The sequence below is a fragment of the Acartia tonsa genome, chromosome 6 (genome assembly GCF_053477335.1).
Source record: "Acartia tonsa isolate MP-2025a chromosome 6, ASM5347733v1, whole genome shotgun sequence".
NCBI lineage: Eukaryota > Metazoa > Arthropoda > Copepoda > Calanoida > Acartiidae > Acartia > Acartia tonsa.
In genome coordinates this window covers 9356417-9379677 of record NC_137265.1, presented here as the reverse complement: position 1 = coordinate 9379677, position 23261 = coordinate 9356417, and the positions used below count along the sequence as shown (strand labels likewise).

General features: G+C 31.4%; 1 protein-coding gene across 1 annotated transcript in view; it reads left to right on the top strand.

Annotated features, from left to right (window-relative positions):
* Positions 1-735: 735 nt before the first annotated feature.
* Arms (Ankyrin repeat-rich membrane spanning) overlaps positions 736-23261 on the top strand; it is a 67201-nt gene continuing 44675 nt past the window's right edge. The window contains exons 1-6 of the mRNA XM_080163380.1: positions 736-888; positions 1365-1492; positions 1911-1996; positions 3562-3605; positions 4089-4191; positions 4934-5006. Coding sequence (XP_080019506.1) covers positions 834-888; positions 1365-1492; positions 1911-1996; positions 3562-3605; positions 4089-4191; positions 4934-5006 — 489 coding nt within the window. The 5' untranslated portion in view covers positions 736-833. The remainder of the gene's footprint in view (positions 889-1364; positions 1493-1910; positions 1997-3561; positions 3606-4088; positions 4192-4933; positions 5007-23261) is intronic.

Below are 23261 nucleotides of genomic sequence, written 5' to 3'. Positions count from 1 at the left end.
ACAATGGAATATTTTAATACTTTTTCTGTTATGTTTTCGATAAAGTGAGTTCATTGTATTTTAGACCCTAGGAGGCATTTAATAATAATATATGTCAACATTGTTCTTTGTGTTTTATGTAAATTAAGCAATTTAGTAAAGGAATAAGAAATACCTATCTAACCAATTATCTTCCATTGATTTGGCTGCTTATAGACAGGGGGAGGGAGGGGACATTGGACATTTTATTACACTAGTCCCTAAAGTTAGAAAAGGGTTATTTTTGTGTTTTATGATTGGGGACGTAGATCAATTTATCGGCCAATGTCTTATCTCTCAAGATCCCTGGCTTTATGCATATTCATAATATTGCTTTTGTTCATATTGTTTAAAGTAAAATTCAATCATAAAAATAAAAAATTTGCCGCTCTCCAATCTAGAGCATTTTAAAATTTTCCTCACCATTAAAGTTCAGTCAATCAGGGAGGGAAGGGACTGTAGGATGTTTATTACACTAGTTGGCTTAACAACTTTGGGTACTTTAGGGAATTTTGATTGGTTGGTTTATTATGTTGGGTGTTTTAATCGTTTTAATCACTAATTTAAATCAATAGAAGGGGTATTTTGTGTATCATCATTGGGGATGTACAGTACATCAATTTTACCGCCATTGTCTTATCCCTTTAGATCCCTGTCAGTTCATACAGATTTAGTCATGTAACTTTTCAAGTTTAAAGAAAACCCAAAGTTGTATTATGAATATTATTTAGGTTGCACAATCTGTATCTTGGACATCCAGCTGATTGATCTGTTGTTAATTTTGCCTTCTGGAGGTTTTACCTGGAACAGCCATCATGGATAACAGAGCATTTGTGTGTGATGATTCTCCTACAAGCTCTTCTTCTCCAGGTAATATCCGGAACAGCTTTTATTGACAGGTACTTTGAACAGAATCTCTATTTGTATGTTATGAAGTTCATCTCGTCCAGAAGTCATCCTGGATAACTGACAATATGTCACATTTTGGAACTTTATTTTTAAAAACTTCAGATTTCAAAGTTTTACATTTCCCTTTATAATTACCCTAGCTGATTACCTCGTTGGGTCGGGCTTCTCCTACGACTTCACGTGATCATCTGGAGAAGCCAGTGTAGGAAATTAGTCCTGCGCATCTAAATGAATTTATGGACCAAGGCATTCTCCCTACTCTTACTATTAGTGTCACATGCCAGACATTGCAGCATTAGGTATCATTTCAACGTCTCTTATATGACACAGAGTGGGCTAAATTCGAACCTGATACCTCCCCAACAGCAAGCAGAAAATTGCTTAAAGAAAACATTGTGTTTTAACATAGATTGATGAATTATAAATTTTTATTTCAGTTGAAAGCAGAAAACTGGAAGGTGGTAAGACAGTTACATCCATAGAGATGGGATATGTAGAGTCAACTTCATATGAGTTGTCCATCAAAAACTTGGAGGAAAATCAAAAGAGAGAGCTAGAAAGACAGGTAAAACAAATTTTTCGATGGGAAAAATTGTTTGCCTATATCTTTTATACTTGTTATATATTGCTGACCCTTTAAAATTAGCATAATTATAGCACACTAATTTATAGAAAGAAAACATAATTTAAATAAAGATTTGTTGACTGGGCAAGTTTTTCCTAAAAATAACCTTTGTTTTTTATAGTACCTATAGTTAGGCCAAAACACAGACTAAAATACCAATGACAGGCCATTACACATATTAATTGACGAATGGTAGGCCAGTATGATGTCATTTTTGATAGGCACTTTAAAAAGCTTCTTTGTTGGGTAGCCTTAAACAAAAGCAAAAACACACATTGATATTGTATATTTTTGTTAAAAAATTGAAACAACAAAATATATTTCATATAAATTTTTTTATAATTTACCTTTTTACTAGGAAAGTAGTTCTGCCTCAAGTTCAGGAAATGGTAGCACATCTATTCAAGCTTTTAGACATAGAAAAAAAGCAATCACAAGTTGTAGGTAAAATATTTACAGAATGGCCTTGAAACCGACTATTAGCCGTTTCTCAGCCATACTGAAAAATCATGTATAGCTTCGAATTACAGACAATATTCAAAGAATATTAAAATAAAAATCATAAAATAAATACACGTTTTGTTAGCCCAGACTTTCGTCCCCTTGTGTCTATCAAAACTGGTTTTAATCTTATCCTTTTAATCCTTTTGAAATCTGTTTATAATAATACCATGCGATAAATGAATATTAATGACCAGGATGACAACATATAAAAGTAGCAGAACACAAAAAATCACCGATGGGCAAACGCGAACATTTGAGGTTTAGATCCGATGTTCATTGATCATAAAACAGAGAAAAAGAATAAGAAAGAGAAAAATGAAAAAAGAAAATTACAAAACCTTTATAATAGTTATTTCTTTCATCGTATTATAAACGGCTTTCCGCGGATATAGAATGTACAATTATAAGATTAAAACCAGTTTTTTAGCCCGTGCCCTCCCCCCCCCCCCTTAAACAAAGTGCCCAGTTTTTTAGCCCCGAGGTGCCGAAGGCACGGGCTAAAAAACTGGTTTTAATCTTATGATTGTACATTTTTATATTCGTAGAAAGCTGGATATAATACGATGCCAGACATAGTTTTTTCGTATGGATGAGAACCGGTTCCTATCCACCGGATTCGAATGAATACGAGAAAAAATATTATATCTTTTGTAGCATGACTTAAGGAGTTTCAGAAAAAAAATAATCTTTTTCACAAAGCGTTACGGCCTGAATAATTTCAATTCTAAACATTTTAAAACAAGAACATGACAACATCCATAAAAGCGAAGCTCTGAAACGATATGACAGACGAACATTGACTTTTGTTGAGTGTCAGAACTGAATTTACAAAATATGAAAATATACCTAAGGTTTGACAAAATTATACGTAAATTTGTTGCAAAACTTCTTAAATACAGAATTCTGTTTAAGGACATACTTACATTTTTAATACTTGATTATAGAGATGCTTTGCTCATAATGTTGTACCTTTTTGTAATAGGAATCAGTAATAAAAAAATCAGATCAATCGGATGTTTTTATCACATAAAAAAATGTTATGAAAAATGTTAAAAAATCAACATGTTTAAAATGGACGTACGGACATTCTGGTAACGTTTATAGAGATGCTACGCTTTATAAATCGTACCTAACTACTACAGGAATCACCATGCAAATTTTGAAATCGATAGGACAATTATAACATGCCTAAATTAACGAATAAAAGCTAACTATCTCGGACGGACGTACGGACGGACCGACTCTAATTATAGAAAAGCTTCGCTTTTAATAATGCTTTTATAATATACTAAAATTAACAGATTGAGTTCTCCAGATTAAGGAAGCTTCACATAGGTCCAGGGAAGGTGTTAGGCTAATTTAACTTTTGGATCTAATTCTTGAGATTGTTTTTTGCTATTTTTCTGCACTTCTCTACTCCTTTTACTACAAAGCCCCTAGATGCTAGGGGCGCAGCTGGTGATTGATTGTAAAGTTTTCATTGAAATCATCTTTATTTTATTTAGAGAGCCATCAGTAGAAACAGTTGTTACAATAGCTTCAGGTTTAGGTAAGGTATTTAATAATAAAGAATTCAAATTGTTTTTAGAAGCGAATCTACTCTAGACTCTAGTCTGTACGTAAAAGAAACGCCTATTTTAAATTTCAAATTATTATATCTGGTTTACATGAAGGCTAGGGTTCGAATCAAGGTCCAAATAACTAATCCTTGTTTCTTGAACAATGTTGAAAATATAAAAACCAAAATTGCACCGTGTTGAATTCGCATAGAATGGAAATATCTTTTATATTTATTTTTCTGATTTTAACACTTTTATTGATTATGGAAAAGAAAATGGTCGATAAATTGACGTACAACCCCAATGATTATTCACAAAATTACCACTTAGATTACAATTTGTGGCGGTAACATCTGGAAACCAACCAATCAAAATTCAATAAAAGTCCCCAAAGTTGTTAAGCCAACCAATATGAAAACGTTACTAAAAAAAACTTTGAATACTAGTATAATAAACACAATTAATTCTTTCAGAAAGCCCATCACCAGAATTAGAACGCCCCAATAGAAGAAAATCAGTTTCATTTTTATTTGGAGGTGTGGGGGACAGCACCAAGAAAATGTTTGCTGATGCAAAGTAAGTTAACATGTGTGACGTCATAAAAATACATCATAACAGAAAGAAAATGACTGAAGAAGTAGGAAAGGAAACCCCTAAAAAACGAGATGGATAATAGACGTATTTTTATGACGTTACACATGACACTTTTCGCTGTTCCGTTAACTTGATGTAGGATTAAATTATTTACATAAAAAAATGCGCCAATTAGTAGACCACACTGTGTTATACTAGAAACATTTAAAATACTGCTTTGTTCGGCGCGTGAGTATGTAGAAATAAGAATAATGAGGAATACCTTGACTCAAAAATAGGTGCAACTGCACAGTTAGGACTACCAGACATTTAAAGGGTTGTTTTGTCTGTTAGGAATTAAACCTTAGTGACAGAGCAACGCAAACAGTTAAAATGATCCTAAGGTTCTTGGAAAATCACTACAAGTCAAAGAGAAACTTGTCCTCATTAAAAAAAAATATAACAGTTAGTGCTGGAAAGTGTCCTGTGTGTGGTCATAAAAATACGTCTCCATCTCTTTTTTAGGGGTTCCCTTTTCAATTTCTATTCTCATCCCTCCTTTTCAGACGTATTTTTATGACGTCACACATGACATTAGTCTGAATTAAATAAGAATAATAAACCTTTTGATGTAAACAAAATATTTGATAATTAAAGTCAATTAATAGTGTTTAAAAACTCCCTATTAGGTCAACCATGCTGAAATAATTTGCCATTTAAAAAGTAACTTGGAATATTTTTTTAGGAAAAGAAAACTGTTAACAACATTAACAGATGTTGCGAGACAGCTGAGTGTGAGTACCCACGGGAGGCCAGAGGTAGGGTAGGCCACACATACAATACATGATACAAGTAGATACAGATATCTGTGGAAGGCATGTAGCTGGGTGCTGGAAGGCATGTAGCTGGGTGCACGGTGTACCACACTCAAGGGAATTTATATTAATAAGAAATGTATGATAGTTCAGTAAAAGTAAAAAATGTGTTTTCCAGTATGGCTTCAAAACTGATTAATATACAGTGAATTACAACCGGTTCTCATCCAAACTGAAAATTATGTATAGCATCGTGTTATATCCAGTTTTTTACGAATATAAAAATGTACAATCATCAGATTAAAACCAGTTTTGTTAGCCAGTGCCTTCGGCTTCTCGGGGCTAAAAACTGGCTTTAATCTTATAATGTACATTTTTATATACAGAAAGCTGAGATGAATTCTTAAAAACATCTTTTTTGGCTCACTGCCTCACTGATTTTAGTGAGGCAGTGAGCCAAAATGTTTTTTTAAGTATTCACCTCTGTTTATTATACGATGAGATAAATAACTATTCCAATTTTCTGAGACAACCAAAAGAAATGTAGAGAAAAAGTCATTCTTCGATTAAAAATTTCAAATTTATTTTAGATATTTTTCCATATTCTTAATGGTTGTGACGGAAAACAAGAAACTGATTATTTAACTCACCCCTGTAAATTAACTACATCCTTTAGTGAAAACTAGACTATTTGCCTTTTATTGAAAGAAGCAAAAAGGCCTGTAACTGTACCTTATTTTAAGAAAAAATAAGTAGTTTTTGAAATGTAGTCATTTCGAGACATTATAATTTAGAAAATCTAATTTTAACCACTATTAGTTATCAAAAACAAGCTGACATATTTTTTAAAAAATGATTCAAATATTTTTTCTCAGAAATTAACTCAAAAACCTAAAAAATATTACAGATGGTATTTGAACTTTTGGGATAAACAATAGTTTTCAAATAAAAAAAACTAAATTCCAACTGAACTAATAAGGCTTTCATTTAAAGTATGTACACCATGTTAGATCATCTAGTTTAAGGTTTAACTTATCTTTCTTTTTGTGACATTATACATTGGGGCAAATTTAGGACTAAATATTTTGCGGGTCGCTTCCACCTGGAAACTTTTTTTTTTTGGCTAATCACAGATATACTGTATTCGACAGCTCTGGTTTTTTTTGGAAATAGAAATAAGTTTTTTTTAATAAATTAAATCCTAAATTTTTATATTTGCCCCACTGTGTGTAATGCAACAAGTAGGAGTACTGCAATATATTGTACATAGTGTGCAGAATAAAAACTGGTTTTGGTTGCTGGACAGGTAGCATCAGGGGAGCATGCGAGTTATAACAGGAACTAACAAAATGGTAGGATAGCTATATATATATAATACAAAGTAGAATGATGTGTGTCTGTCCGTCCGTCCGTCTGTCCCTTAAGACCTAAACCACTGAACCGATCGGATAATACTCTTTAGGGAATATACCTACTGGTCCTCTGGTGGTTTAGGCTATTTTATTGCGGGGTGGGACACCCCCAATCCCCCCCCAAAAAAACAAAAATAAATCTCAATTTTTTGTAATCCAATTTTTTAGATACCTTTTGGGGCAAAGCCCTCAGAGGCTATAGGCGAAGCCGCTAGTCCTAATATATAAAGTAGTATGGTTATTTTGTCTGAAGCTTAAGATCTCAATAACTACTTAGCCAATTGGGTTCTTTATTTTAGGTTAGCTTTGTTGGTTTTAAAGTATTTTGTTTTCTGTTTTAAGTGTTGGGATGGTTTTATGCTATTTTTCTAGAAGCTAAGGGCGTAGCTGCTAGTGATTTAAATATTGTTATGATAATTTGTAAGTTCAAAATATGTTTATTTTTGTTGCAAGGGTATTCCTTGCGTACTTTACTTGAGAATGCGTTTTCCAGTATAGTTTCTAAACCGATTAATATCCGCTGTATTAGAACCGGTTCTGAGCTAGTTTGAAAAATAATGTAAAGCATTGGATTACAGACAATTTAAAATTAAATCATAATACTAATAATTTAGTTTCAAAATTTTTCATTTTAATATTAGTTGAAAGCTGCCTATAAGATAAGATCAATAACTATTCCTGGTGTAATAAAAATTGCGCCTTATTAAACTTAAGTTCACTTTTTTATTGTATCTATTTAAATGCAATTTTTTTATATTTTTGAAAATTAAGTAAAAGAAATAGCCCATACATTTAACAGTTTTTTAAACAAGATTCCAATATTAATATAAGAATTTTATGGGTAATTATTTTTTACATATTTTATTTTAATATCTGGCTATACAAAAAAAATGTAGCCAAAATGAATTATTCTTAATAAGTATTGATCATATAAGTAGATAGGATTATATAATTTTTAAAAGCATAATCCATTTATATATTTATGCTTTACTTCTATTTTATAATATTGATAATTTTTAGGTTAAAAAAAAAAAACTTTTATGTTGGGTTAGTAAAAAAACATAATATTTGGCATAAACTAAAATAACCCGACGTAGTCTATTCCGTAGTTATCAATTAAACTTTTTAAAAGCGAAGCTTTTCTATAATTAGGGTCGGTCCGTCCGTCCGTACGTCCGTCCGTCCGAGATAGATAGCTTTTATTCGTTAATTTAGGCATGTTAGAATTGTCCTATCGATTTCAAACTTTGCATGATGATTCCTGTTGTAGTTAGGTACGATTTAGAAAGCGTAGCAACTCTATAATCAAAACCAGAATGTCCGTATGTCCATTTTAAACATGTTGATTTTTCTACTTTTTTAACAACAAATTTTTATGTGATCTAATTATCCGTTTGATCTGATTTTTGGTTCCTGGGACAACAAAGTTCAATATTATAAGCGAAGCAACCTTATAATCAAGCCCTTAAAACGTAAGTATGTCCATAAACATTATCCTGTATCAAGCAGTTTTTCAACAAATTTACTTACAATTTTGATTCGACTCTTATACTTTTATATTCTGATGATTCAGTTTAGACACTATACAAGTGTTAATGTCCGTTTGTCCTACCGTTTCAGTGCTTCGCTTTTATAGATGTTGCCATCCTTGTCCAATTTATAAATATCAGGAATCTCATGTGCTACCTTATGTTTAGTGGGGGAGGGAGGATTATGAACAAGGGGATTATGGTTTTGTGACTCCGCCCATTTTTACCAATTTAATCCAAAGGCCAATTAAAGCGTTTCTTAGATTTTTAAATGCCAGGAAATTCATGTACTACCATATGTTTATGAGGGGGGGGGGGGGATTAGGGATTATTGTTGTTAGACTCCGCCCATTTATACCAATTGAATTCATAGGCCCATTATATAAATAGTTTCTTAAATTCATAAATGTTATGTATTTCATGTCCTACCATATGTTTAGTGGGGGAAGGATTGTGGACAAGGGGATTATGGTTGTGTGACTCGCCCATTTATACCAATTTAATTCTCAGGCCCCTTAAATCGTTTCTTCAATTTATATAACTAAAATAACCCGACGTAGTCTATTCCGTAGTGTCAATTAAACTTTTTAAAGATCATTTACACAAAACCTATTAAACTTTTTTACAGGTTAAACTGATTTAAGGTTATTTATTGCTCTTTGCTATCACGTGGTTAACGAGGACGTCCAAGCTTTTTTTTTGAAAGGGTATAATGCGGGTTTTCAAATGTTTGAGAAGGGTAATTTAATGTATTCTTTAAAAAATTGTGAGGTGTAAAATGGGACGTCTAAGCCCCTCTCCCTCTAATATACAAAAATATTCAAAAATATGTCTACACTAAAACATTTGAGAAATTGAAAACTTAATATAAAACTCATGATCTATTTAACTGTAAAATAGATAAGAAATTTGATAACAATTTAAATTTATAATTGTATAATCAGAAGAGCAAAATTATCTTTCCATTCTGTCTTATCAGAGGTAGAGGGATAGTGTGATGAAAGATAAATTATTATTTAAGAAAACTAAAGAGTCGAGCTAGTAATTTGACGTCAAACTACTAGCAAAATTATTAGTTTTAGGGATTTATAGCCGCTCTTTTTTATTCCTGTTTTTGTAGCTGCGATTTTTTTGTTGTAGAGGGAGTATTAACGTCATATAGCTCATTTATTGGCGGCTACAGAAGACTTAAAGGCGAATAGCATTGATTTTTTGGTGGCAGCGGCTGCACATTTGCTAAAAAAAATGTGGCTTAGCTGCATATTGCTGATTAACAAGCGGCTACAAGGCATTTTTGTGGCTGCGGCTAAAATAATAGGGCAGGGCTGTGAGCTTAAATATTTGCCAAGCCCTTCAATTCATGCAGTACAGAATATTTTATAAAACTTAAAAACATAATTTTTTGCTTTGTCATGTCCCTTTGTCCCTGGTGTCTATAGACAAAAACTTCTTCCCTTTCCTTTGCCCCCATTTACATTATTAAAGAAGAAAAGAATTTAGGGAGTATAAGGGGGGGGGGGGGAGTAGTGACATAGAAAAGACAGGGGAGGGTGTTGTGCTAAGGAAAACAGTAGCTAATTGCACTTGCTCGTGTAAAATACAGAATTTTAAAAATTAAAGACACACATATGCAGTGATATATATTTAAATTCACTGAAGCGATACTATGCATATCTATAAAATTTTTTAAAAAACAACTCTTGTGATGTGAAAAAATAAGGAATATTGTTTCGTAAATATTTAAGTAATAGTGTACTGTGAATAGCTACTTTTAATAGTGGAAAGTTTCCGCAATTTTCCACAAAGAAGTGAAATATTTAAAACTTTATCGAAAAAATGTCGTAAAAAGTGATAGTTGTTAAAAGGGACACTCAACTTGCTGTAATTAATTTCAGTGGAAAATTTTTCCATTATATATATCATTTACATATTCTACAAAGGGGGGGGGGGGGCAATTTTAAAAATCTCGTAATCCAATTATCAAGTGCACAGAAGAATAATAGAAAACTAGAAATCTAAAAAAAAGTAAGTTCATAAAATCACATATTACATTTTTTTTATAAATTTAGTTTCTATTGCTTATTATCTGTTTGTAAGATGCTATATATAAATTTTGAGCCTACAATAAACAGATATTATTAAGATTGAATTTAATTTATATTTACAACTTTCTGGCTTCTAGAAATCTTGTCACTAAGCCATTACAATGTTTAGTGGCTTTTATTGTTTAGAAAGAATTAGTGCAAAAATCAAGTGACGTCATTGCATTATATCCGCATGTATACTGTATAGATACATGACCTAGTCGTATTGCCAATAAACAGACTAATTTTAGGATATCTTAAAAATTCTTTTCAAAATTACCATGTAAATATAGATTTTTCTTAGCATCCTGTTAGGTTTAGTCTAGTAAGATTAACAGTAGCTCCATTAATAAGTATCAAACGCTTTGAAAAGTTGATAAATAATAAATAATACCTGTTTATAAGGTAGCAAATAATTATTTTTTATTATTTTATGATGTATGATTTTTCCATAAGATGAATAAATCATTTAAACAATGCATCCTGCTTATAGAAAGTTACATGTCAAATTTTGGCTTTTTAGAATCTCCAAACAAGGTTATTTCTAGATGTACCAAATACTTGTTTTACGGGATATCTAATAGATCCCCCCCCCCTGACGTTTTATATCTAAAGTTGAGTGTCCTTTCCAAAATCAGTGTGAATAATGGGACGCCGAAAATCCTCGATAATCCAGGCGGGGTCCAAGTTTTATGCTACAGTAAAATTATCCGCGGCTAACTATCAGAATTGCGATGATGAGTTTTATGCAAAGCAAAAGGTAAGGCTTTAGTATTTATTTTGGGGGATTGCAAGGACAATGGATAATAAATAAATTAGTTAATTTCCTAATAAGCCTAAATGCTTTTAAAAAAAAGAATATCATTCATTATAGGAACTAGAAGATTTATTATTCATTGCGCTATCTCTTTCTCTTTATACATATTCTCATTTCTTTAGAAATGAGGAAGATGTACATTCACCCCCCCCCCCCACCCGATATCAAATTTATTATTTCACCTCCCTCTTCTAAGATATTTTCGTTCTGAGATAATCTATTTCGGGGTACTTTGACCTCCCTCCTCTTGAGAACGCCTTTAGATATATACTTAACTAAGTTAATTAATATCCTATTATATAAAGTAGTAAGCTTTTTTTTTGTCTGTAGCGAAGGATCTCGCTAACTGATGAACCGATATGGTTTGATATGGTTCTCCTTTTTAGGTCCCAGGGTGGTTTTAGTCCGTTTAATTTTTATAAAAAAAAGTCGTTGTAAGGTTTTAAGTTATTTTTCTGCACTTTCATGTCCTTTCTAATATCCCTAGATACTAGGGACGCAGCCGCTAGTGTATATATAAATCAGATGAATTTTTGTTAAAATTGCATGTACTTCCTTATTTATGACATATATTGAATTTATACCATGTGATATACCAATACAGTTTACCAGTTCAATCTTATCACATTTCATGACTTAATTTAGCTAACAAGGCAGAAAGGGGGGGGGGGGTTGTGGGATAGTCACTAGTCCCCAAAGTTTTATAAAAACGTTTTCTTATTCGTTAGCTTAACAACTTTTATTGAGCTTGATAGGTTGGCTTATTAGTTGAGTGTTCAAACGTTTAACGTTTAAACCACTAAGTTTAAACTACATAAGGGATAATTTTGTGTATCATCATTTGGGATGTACATCAATTTATCGGCCATTGTCTTATCCCTCTAGATCCCAGGATTTTAACATAACAAGGACAATTTTGTAGGTGAAAAGCGTAGCTATAACCAACTATCAATCATTTTTGCAAATTTTTTTTTCTTTTTTTTTCTAAATTTGCAACTGCAATGTCTGCATTTCTTTCTTGGTAAATATCATGGAGGAGGGTGACATTGGATTGATGATTACACAGTACCCAAAATGTAATAATTACGTTCTTATTCGTTGGATCTTGGACAAAGTAGTTTCAGACAAAGTAACTTCGGTCAAAGTAGCTTCAGGACAAAGTAGCTTCAAATATTGTTTTTAGAAGTTTCAATAATATTTTTACAATTTTTTGGTTAGGTTAGGTTAGGTTATATGCTAGCGGGCCGAGCGCCCGCGCCTAGGCAGACCAGGGAGCCGAGCGCTGCGACCATGACCTTTATTAACAGTGGAGACTACTTTCCTTAGGAGGCTACTTTGTCCTGAAGCTACTTTGTCGGAAGCTACTTTGTCTGAAGCTACTTTGTCCGAAGCTACTTTGTCCAAGATCCTTATTCGTTTGGGTACCTTTATTAAATTTTGATTGGTTCAAGGTTGGTTAATAAACTAGCAGTGATCAAAAGTTTTAACCAGTAATCTTAATATACTAAAGAGGTAATACTGTTTATAATCATTGGGTAATTACATCAAATTATTGCTCTCTGTCTTATCCCCTAAGATCCCTGGTAAATCTAGGTTTGCTAACTCAACAATAATAAATATCAAATTCTGAGAGAGAACAGTATTACAGGGAAAGTCAATATCACTGCATCAAACTAACTACAGGGATGGGTCAATTCACATTAATCTTTCCTCTCAGTTTTATATGTAAAATTCTGATCGTGAGAACATAATTATCACAGAATGCAAAGTAGATTTTGGGGATATTTACCCCTCCCCCATTCCGTGATAAAACCTGTGAAAGCATTTATCATGAAGTCATCGGTTATTGCAAAAATAATTTTATATATTTTTTAGAATAATTTAGTTATTTCTTGATACAGCCAGTGAAAAGTACGCGCTTGGTTATTTACCTCAATTTTAATCTATATTTAACAAGGATAATTATGTTCATAGGTTGACCAGCAACTTAAAGCAAAGAAAGTTATGAATTGAAAAGTATTAAATCTTACATTAAACAAATGTTAAGTCGATTTTGTTAATAAATCACTGACTATGAAATTTCTAATAAACTGCCTCACTTAATTTTAAGCTATTAATGTAGATGAAATTGTACAATTAAATTGATAAATAAGAAAGATAGAATTATACGTCTACTGCACCCTAGTTATAATATAATATAACTGTGCTACATAAGAGTACAACCAGTAATATCCAATTTTATGGCACAAAAAAAACAATAAACCACAAAAAAATGTGTGTTAGTTATAAAGTGAACTTCAGTGATTTTATTCAGATTTTTTTGCTCTCTAAATAATCAAATATTAGAAATATTGTTTGTACTTTGATTAAAAATATAATCACAGATTTTAAATTTTCATGACAAAATTACATTTAAGTTATTAACAAATGTTATTTACAATGAAAAACAAGGACAATTATGTCCTTCGTTATCAGCACAACAATTACAAAAATATTTTTGTAAAGAAAAAAAGGGGAGTAGTCCGTTTCGTGGCAACGCCCCTTCAGGGGCGATTTGTCGTATTTTTAAAATGGCTTTTGATAGGCTATTTTATGTTTGGTTAGGTTATATTGGGTTAGGTGATTGCCCCACAGGGTTGGGCAATTGGCCCCGCAGGGTTAGAGCCCCAAGCAGGGGCTAGAAATAAGAGAAAAGCTACTGTGAAAAAAGCGAAGAATCGCCCTTTTAAGGAGCAATGCTATGAAAGGAACTATACCCCAAAAAAGTCATGGATTTTTGTTTTATTTTTAAATCTGCCATTAAACAAGAAACTTACTGTCTTAATCACTGTTTATTTGGTTGTATAGACGGACAGATGAACTAATTTGTAGAAAAGTTGCTCTTATTAAAGTGTTAATGAATAATTTTCAGTTTAATTTGTTTGTTATTCACAGCTTACTCTATTTTAGGAAGTTAAATGTAGTCTAACTTGTTTGATTTTTTATGATTTAATAAGAGGAAGACAAAATACAATAAGAATATGACTGGCTCATACTTCCGGACGGACATAGAAACAGTGGTGTGCACAGCGTTTCACCACTGGGGGTGTAAAACAATCATAGAGTGAAAAAGGGGGTTTAGCACTCCTTTACACCCCCCAACCGCAAGCCACTACATAGCAAGTTCTAATTTAAAAAGCGATTGTCTCAAATTTGCTGTAAAAAATAATGAAATGTGAGAATTTGAGGAGAATGAATAATGACATTTTTCAGGTCATCATTGTGGTTAGTTGAATTTGAGCTGCCGAATGTGTACACAGTTTCCACGGTGTTTCCTCATCCTATCTCAATATTTGCTACTAGCCGAAAAAGCTTCAAACTTCCCAAAAAATAAAAATTTTGAATGTATAATGTATAAAAACTTTATACATTATATCGCTTTTCCTTTTGACCGGAGTAGCTGAAAATAGCGTTGGCAATAATTAGGTTATCTGCTGTACACATTTGAAAATTATTGAAGAAATAGGCAATCCATTTTCAGCTCATCTTTTCAGGTCATGAAGTTTTTTAGCTAGTAGTAAATATTGAGATAGGATGAGGAAACACCAAGGAAACTGTGTATACATTCGGAAATTCAAATAACACTGACCATCATTGTAATTCTTGGTGTGCATTTATTTCCGCATATGTTACACATTATCAAATTAACAGAACTACTACATGTTCATTAAATTAAAAACACCATAAACTAATAATATTTGATTTATAGGGTATATTTGACTTTAAATTATACGCTATAAACACGTTCTGTCACTCGTAGACATAAACTTTGGAATCTTGTTTAAAAATCTTGATTGGTGGGTATAAACAAAAAGTGTCTAAACTTTTTTGCCAACATTTTTAATTTAGAGAATGTATGATTGTAGGTGTCCATAACTTTATCGTCATTGCAATTGTCTTATCCCTCCTGGCCACCTTCACTTTGATTCACCCTAGTATCTACATATTTGCTGTTGTTTCATATTTCTAATTGAATGCAAAAGCAATTCTTTCCATTTTAAATTTTCTGACTTTTAGGAGTCTTCAGACAAATTAAAGTAGAAAACAAATCTCCCCTCATCCATCCCCTCTACTTAAGTTTTCAAATTCTTTAAAATATAAGTTGTGCTTATATTCTCAACTAGGCACTCTAGGAAAAACGTCCATATTTCTATTTTTTATCTAAATTGTTTTTAGCTTGCCATTGATGCGCTACTAAAAGACGCAACTATCCTTACTTTTTTTCCTATATGCCTAGAGACATAGATGGAATAAAGATTTATTTTTTCTGTCTTTTTCTAAGTTAATTGTAATTGATTTTATAGAAAGAATAGCATAGCAATTAAGCTGTCTTGTCTAAAATAATTAAACTATTTGTTTACAAAAATAATTACATAATCATAAACTATTTTCTTATTGTTATTGTTATTGAAAAATTAAAACTAACGGGGCCGGGATAGGACAATATATCATAATTTAATCTTCACCCATAATTTTATGTGCGAGATAATGCCTTTAAGAACTTGCAGTGGTCCTAGGACAAACGCAGAAGTCCCAAACGCAGGAGTGGACACTTAACCTAACTTAACCTATTTTAGACAATCTTTTAGGTTTATTAATGCCTAACCCCTGCGGGGGGCTTATTTGTACATTCATATCTTAACCTAGCCTAATTTGTATAGAAATACTTAATTAAATTAAAATTTTAACACTCCTGCGTTTGTCCACTCCTGCGTTTGTCCTGGAAGCCTTGCAGTTTTTATAAGGGTATAACCAGGGACAGCAAGCTTTAAATTTTGAGGGGTTAATATGAGGGGTTTCAAAGGTTTGACAGGGGTAATGTAATGTATTTTTTAAAATTTTCAGGGGGTTAATTAGGGGGTTTCCAAGATTGAGGGGGGTAAACATCCCTTTATCATCACCCTTGGACGTCTATGGATATAAGAACTAGGGATGTTGTAGAATCCTCTGAATATTGAACGTACTTTTAGCAATTTTTTGCTTAATTTTCAAAAGGATCACTTTCATGTTTCATGACAAATTAACAGGGAAGGAAAGGACAATGGCACTTAAATTATTCTACACATTTTCTCCACCAAAATAATTGAGGCTTATACAGACAGATATCAAACATAAGAATTGAGGTAGTAGAGAGGATTATTTTCTCTTCCAATGCTCTATCCTAGTATTTAAAATTAAATATGTTTATATTTTAAACATCTCTCTCATTTCTAATTTTAGTTTGTCCTAATAAAAACAAGGATGACAACATCCATAAAAGCGAAGCTCTGAAACGATATGACAGACGAACATTAACTTTTGTTGAGTGTCAGAACTGAATATACAAAATATGAAAATATAAGGTTTGACAAAATTTTACGTAAATTTGTTGCAAAACTTCTTAAATACAGAATTCTGTTTAAGGACATACTGACATTTTTAATACTTGATTATAGAGATGCTTAGCTCATAATATTGTACCTTATAGTAATAGGAATCAGTAATCAAAAAATCAGATCAATCGGATGATTTTATCACATAAAAAATTGTTATTAAAAAAGTAAAAAAATCAACATGTTTAAAATGGACGTACGGACATTCTGGTAACGATTATAGAGTTGCTACGCTTTCTAAATCGTACCTAACTACTACAGGAGTCACCATGCAAAGTTTGAAATCGATAGGACAATTCCAACATGCCTAAATTAACGAATAAAAGCTAACTATCTCGAACGGACGGACGGACGTACGGACCGACCCTAATTATAGAAAAGCTTCGCTTTTAATAACAGCAATTATGTGTCTAAGAATGCAGGGAAAGTTGGATTATTATTTACCAATTCTTGAATTTTTGCTTCTTTCTTAAAAATATTGGGTAGGATAGGGGTTTAAATCAATTATTTTAATAACTTATAATTGTGATTTTCTTTGTAAATTACAGGAGTAGGTTGTCCAAAATTGCTTCCCTGAAAAGTTGAACCAAATTAGTCAAGTCATATTAGGAATTAAGTTTCAGAGAAATGAACTGGTCATCTTAAAATTGTCTCATACAACACTTTTTTGAGATATCTTTACACTATTTATCTACCTCCTCTTATCTAAATTCTAAAACTCTTATTAGTACATTTTCCCTGTAAACAATGAAATTTAGAAGTTAAAATTTGTTTATCTTATAAAAATTGATATGATAACAGAAACATAATTTTTGCAACATTGCATTGCTACTTAAGCAAATAAAATATTTATAAATTATTTTTAAAATATCATAATTAGGTAATCATATTAATTTTGTATTCATTGTTTTAAAAAACTGAGTATTTTTCTTTTAAACTTAGTTTCCCTCAGAATTTATGTAACTATGGAACTTCGAAATGCTTGGCTTATTTTGTAAAATTAATGTTTTGCTATTTTTGGGATTTTAACCTACATAATTAAGAAATTAAATACACCCTGTATAAAACTTTATACAGGGGCCGTGATTCAGCAAATTATTTCTTTTTGAAAGAAGTTGTATCAACTTTTTTTTTTATAGCTAGCCGGTTCTTTTAGTAAGTAGTAGATGTAAAATTTTTCATAGAATTCAAATATGCAATCGGTTTTTTTGTAGACCTCTTATTTTTTAAGTAATTTAAGTTTTTTAAAAAAATAATTAAGTCGGTTTTAAGGTACTAAAACGCAACAAAATAAAAGAAGAAAATGGTCAGTAAGAACAAAAATAGTAAGATCTTTAATTTGACACCTTACTTTTAAAATTCTGTTGAGTAATTATTGAAAAAATCTATTTTTTTAACCTCGGTATAATAAAAACTTTAGACCTAAATATTTTCTCAAACAGACATAAAAAACATGGGTTCATATATACCATTAGAATCAGAAAAATATTACGAATCCATTGTAAGCAAAATTGAAAAAAATAAAAAAATTAAAAAATTACAGAAATGGCCAATTATTTTTTTTGTTCAGACAACACTATTGTTTTCCCTTTTTTACCCCCTCTTTACCCCCTTCCCATTTTTATACTCAATTGAAGAATTAAGACGTTGCCTGTACAACATAATATGATATTTTCATATAATTCCTTTTATTGTAGTTTATATACTATATTGTAAACTTTTTTTTTCAATTTTGCTTACAATGGATTCGTAATATTTTTCTGATTCTAATGGTATATATGAACCCATATTTTTTTATTTGTGAAATAATAAAATTAAGTTCAAAGTTTTTATTCTCGTGGGTTTAAAAAAATCGATTTTTTCAATAATTACCTGACAGAATTGAAAAAGTAAGGTGTCAAATTAAAGATCTTACTATTTTTGTTCATAATGACCATTTTCTTTCTTTTTTTGTTGCATTTTAGTACCTTAAAATCGACTTAATTTTTTTTTTTTTTAAACTTAAATTACTTAAAAAATAAGAGGTCTACAAAAAAACCGATTGCATATCTGAATTCTATGAAAAATTTTACATCTACTACTTACTAAAAGAACCGGCTAGCTATAAAAAAAATAGTTGATACACCTTCTTTCTGAAAATTAGAATATTTTTTGGGGGTAAAACTTGTTTTGAGATTTAACCAAAGGGAAGTTGGGGAAATAAAGAAAGTGGTTTGGGTGAAAATTTTCACACAGAACTGTTTTTCAAATTTCTGGTTCCGTGTCCCTGCTTTATACATGTGTTTTAAATTATGAGAATGATCTCTAAGTGTTTTTAATAAGTTTTTTTTGTATGCATTTTTGCTTGAAATTTAAATTTTGAAATGATAAACAGTTATAATTTGTTAAATGTCAAATATTTTGATTTTTTTTTCATTATAGAATATTAGATAATTACTTTTCATCTGGGGCAGGGGCGTCCAAGCTTTTTTTATTTGGGGGGGGGGGGGGGGGGGGTAAAATTTTGAAAATAAAGAGTCTATGATCTGGGGCTGTGATTCAGCAAATTAATTCCTAATTAAATTGCTGAAATTTAGATATTTTTGTGGCGTAATGTTGGCGTAAAGTTTGTTTTGTTCTGTAGCTAAAGGGAAGTGGGTTTTGGAAAAGTTTTCACTTAGAATTGTTTGTCAGAATCCTGGTCCCTTTTCCCTGATTTTTATGACATATCTGACGTGCTGACAAGTTTAATGCAAATTGTGTGTCAACGTTTGAATATGTTTGGTTATTTGACACTAGTGGCTACAGCCCTAACAATAGGGGGAAGGAGTTGCTCTTTTTGAGGTTGATGCAATTAATGAAATAACCATATTTTTATATAAATATACATTCTCGAAAGCCATACAATAGATGTTTATTGGTATAAATTCACTACTATAAACAGAAGCTGAGAAAATACGCGTATCTTCAAAATGTTTAAGGCAGACAGACAGAAATTTGACAATAGAGAAGTTTTGCTCATAAAAAAAGGTTTTTAATTTTCTTTTCTCGTATTCATTTGAATCCGGTGGATAGGAACCGGTTCTCATGAATACGAAAAAACTATGTCTAGCATCGTATTATATCCAGTTTTCTACGAATATAGAAATGTACAATCATAAGATTAAAACCAGTTTTTTTAGCCGGTGCCTTCGGCACCACGGGGTTAAAAAAACTAGTTTTAATCTTATAATTGTACATTCTATATCCGCGGAAAGCCGTTTATAATACGATACGAGAAATAACTATTATTGAAGTTTTAGCAATTTTCTCATAGTACCTTATCGAGCAATCTAACTGCCCCTCCACCCCCGGTATATTTTATTTTAAAAATAAATTGGAAATTAGTGGTATGGGCCCATGGGGTGTAGTTTTTCGTTTGTTTGTTTATACTTTAGGTCTGGTTAGATTAAGTTATGTCAAATAATTTTTAATTAATTTTGAATTAAGGGGGAGAGGGGTTCAGTGTTTGATAGGCAATTAGTGGGAAAGCGCCGAAATTCTTAAAATGTCAGTCAAAAAGTAAAAAGATAAACATCTACTGCAATTGCCTTTGAAGGAAACTAAATATCTAGGATTAGAATTTTACACATTTTTGTCATTGCTGATCTCGCTTCTTTTATAAAAAAAATACAAGGAAGATCATGTCCACAGAAAAGACATCTTGATATGTAGCACCGTAGACGTATTATAAATAGATTTTAAATTCCGTTTTACGTTAGTGTACACCATAGCAAAAACGTCCAAGTGGTGGGGTGGGTAAAATGGCATTACTCCTAAAAAGCATAGGCTCCCTTACCCCATAAAAAATTACCCCCAAAATTTTATGGGGGTATTACCCCCACAAAAATTACTTAAAACCCCATAAAAAAGTTGACGTATTGCGCCATGGTCCAGTTTCCAAATATAAGGTGCAATGGAAAATCTCATAAGCCAAAATGTAGGTTCGTACTCCCAAATTACAATGCATAGACGTCCTTTCAACCTTTGTGTGCTTTATAGAGTAACAGCGCTACCCCCAATGGAAACTCTTCAATACTTTAATTATATCAATAACAAGGGTGACAATATCCGTTAAAGCGAATCTCTAAAATCTAATTTTAAGGTATACAAAAAATAACACTTGATAGGCAGAATATTAATAAAGTCTAAACAAAATTGTATCTTATACTGGATACTGTTTAGAACATTTATTGGACTTTATTTTAGATATGCTTTGCTTATAATATTGTATTTTTTTGTTCTAGGAAATGGAATCATCATTTCTAAAGTGAGATAAATATGAAAATAAGTAATAAAAATTACATGAATTAAAAAAAAATGTCTTGTCGGAGACAAAGAGAACAAAATGGCGGGAAACCAAAATATTTTCAAAAACTTGTTGCCCAAGAAAAACATTTGAAAATGAAATTACTTTCTGAATTTAATCTTCATCATAAGGTATTGGGTATGAAATTTTATTGTAAATATTTGTAGACTTAAAGCTTATGATAGATGTCACATAATCTTCACTGTTTATTAGACTATATAAGTTTGAAGGAATTTTAATTAATATAATAGATTTGAAATCTGCATAAAATTTTAAGGTTTTTTTTATTAAATTCGTTTTTTATTTAATTCTTTATTTAACGGTGCAAATACGATTTAAGTTAATTAATTTTGACATCTGTGATTGGTGGATTGAAAACTATCTGCGCTCTGATTGGAGAAGCTTAAGTGTCGTACATCATTCAACCAATTAGAGCGCGGGTAGGTTTCAATCTAGCTTTCCTATTGGTCAAAATAAATAAACTTAAATCGTATATAAATAAAGAATTAAATAAAAAACGAATTTAATAAAAAAACCTTAAAATTTTTATTATTATTATTTAAACTTTATTATGATATGTAAAAAAAAGCGAGGTAAAAGATCACAGGTTTTAGAATAAAAGTAGCACATATTTAAATTATTATTAATAGAAAGATACTATAAAATCTATATTATTAAAACAAGCATTAAGATAAAATCAATTCAAAATTCGAGGATCCAAGAAGATTAGAAGGATGGTTCTTGAAGAGCAATCTTGAGACATTCAATATCTCCCTCCTCCATGGCTGAGGTTGCAGGGCTGGAGATGCCCTGCTCAACAAGGAAGTCGCTGAACAATAGGTTGGTCAGCTTTGCAGGCGCAGAGATCCTTCTTGAGTCTAAAAGAGACAGTAGGAATTCTGCCAAATTTGTGTTGGCAGCATCGTTCAGGTGAACGCCATCAGTTAGGTTGCTGGCTGGAAATTTGCCTTTAAAAATTTCCTGATAAGTCACAAAGTGAACACGGTTCTGGACCACGCCTGGACTTGCCTGTATGTAGCTTGTGAATGTACTGGTGTAGGCGACCATGTCCAGCGGTGAACCGTCCAGGCTGTTGATAGCATGGTCAGTGGCGTCACAGCATGCAGATTTCAAATCTATTATATTAATTAAAATTCATTCAAACTTATATAGTCTACTGTTTATGTAGCAAATCCAACCAACCTGATGATATAATAGGTTTTATGCACAGCACATCCTATGAAAAGTTGAAAATTAAAGTTTTTTTTTCAAAAACCAGTTTGGGAGTTAATTTTAAAGAGGGCAGAATCCACCCATTCTAAGCTGTTTGGGTGCTTTAAAATTAAATTTGTAATTGTAATACTATCAATAATAATACATCAGGGAAAGAGGGGACAATGGCTGGTAATTACTCTGGTCCCCAAGTCCCATAATAACGTTTTCTTATTCGTTGGCTCAAAACTTTGGGGACTTTAGTAAATTTTGATTGGTTGGTTAATTAAGTTAAGTGTTCAAACTAATTTTAATCTACAGAAAAGGTAATTTTGTTAAATAATCATAATTGGGATGTACATTTATTTATAAGCCATTGTCTTATCCCTTTAGACCCGTTATGATATTAATATACATGTTAAGACATCTAGCTGTTTTGCGGCTGCAGCTTCTATGTAGCAGATTTTGATACTGCAATTAAAGAAATGATAGCTACTGCATGACACAAAATTATTTATATGAAATGATTTCTAGCACATGTTAAAAATTTTGCATTAAAAAAAGTATACAGAAATTTTCAAATATACTATTATCTAAATCTTTAATTTTATTTTCATAGATCTAAAATTTATTTTTCTCGTATTCATTCGAATCTGGTGGATAGGAACCAGTTCTCATCCATACGAAAAAACTATGTCTAGCATCGTATTATATCCAGCTTTCTACGAATATAGAAATGTACAATCATAAGATTAAAACTAGTTTTTTTAGCCAGAACTTCTGCACCTCGGGTCTAAAAAAAATAGTTTTAATCTCATAATTGTACTTGCTATATCTGCGGAAAGCCGTTTATAATACGATGCGAGAAATAACTATTATTGCATCGTAATAACCCAATCATACTATAGACATTAATAAACAATTTTTCCTAAGACTGACGCACAAAAGTCTAAAAGTCTGTGAGACGTACTTTATATTAGACTGTTTGTATTTATTGTAAATACTTATATAAGAAATTGCACGTCATGTTTCACCTTTGCACAAAAAATTGTAGATAGAAAGTGACATTATTGACATTTTTAACCCTTAACTACATAGAAAAAAATGTATTTTTTGTATAAAAGTAAAAATATGCCGCCAATATTTAAGCCTAAAAGTAAGTTTGGAAAAATGACACTGGTGGGAGGAGAATGATATTGAACTGTAAATTATACTGTCTCCAAAGTTGTATAAACATATTCTATAATTCGTTGGTTTCAAAACCTTCCAAAAATTATTATTGGGTTGTAAAAAATAGCAAGCAGTGTTCAAAATTTTCAAACTATAATTCTAATGTACAACAGGGGTAACATGAACATTATAATTTTAGTGTGCATTAATTTATCGTCTATTGTCCTATCTCTGAATAATGAACAGAATAAATATTAGAATTGAATTTTCTCTGAGATGTAATAAAACCCAACTCA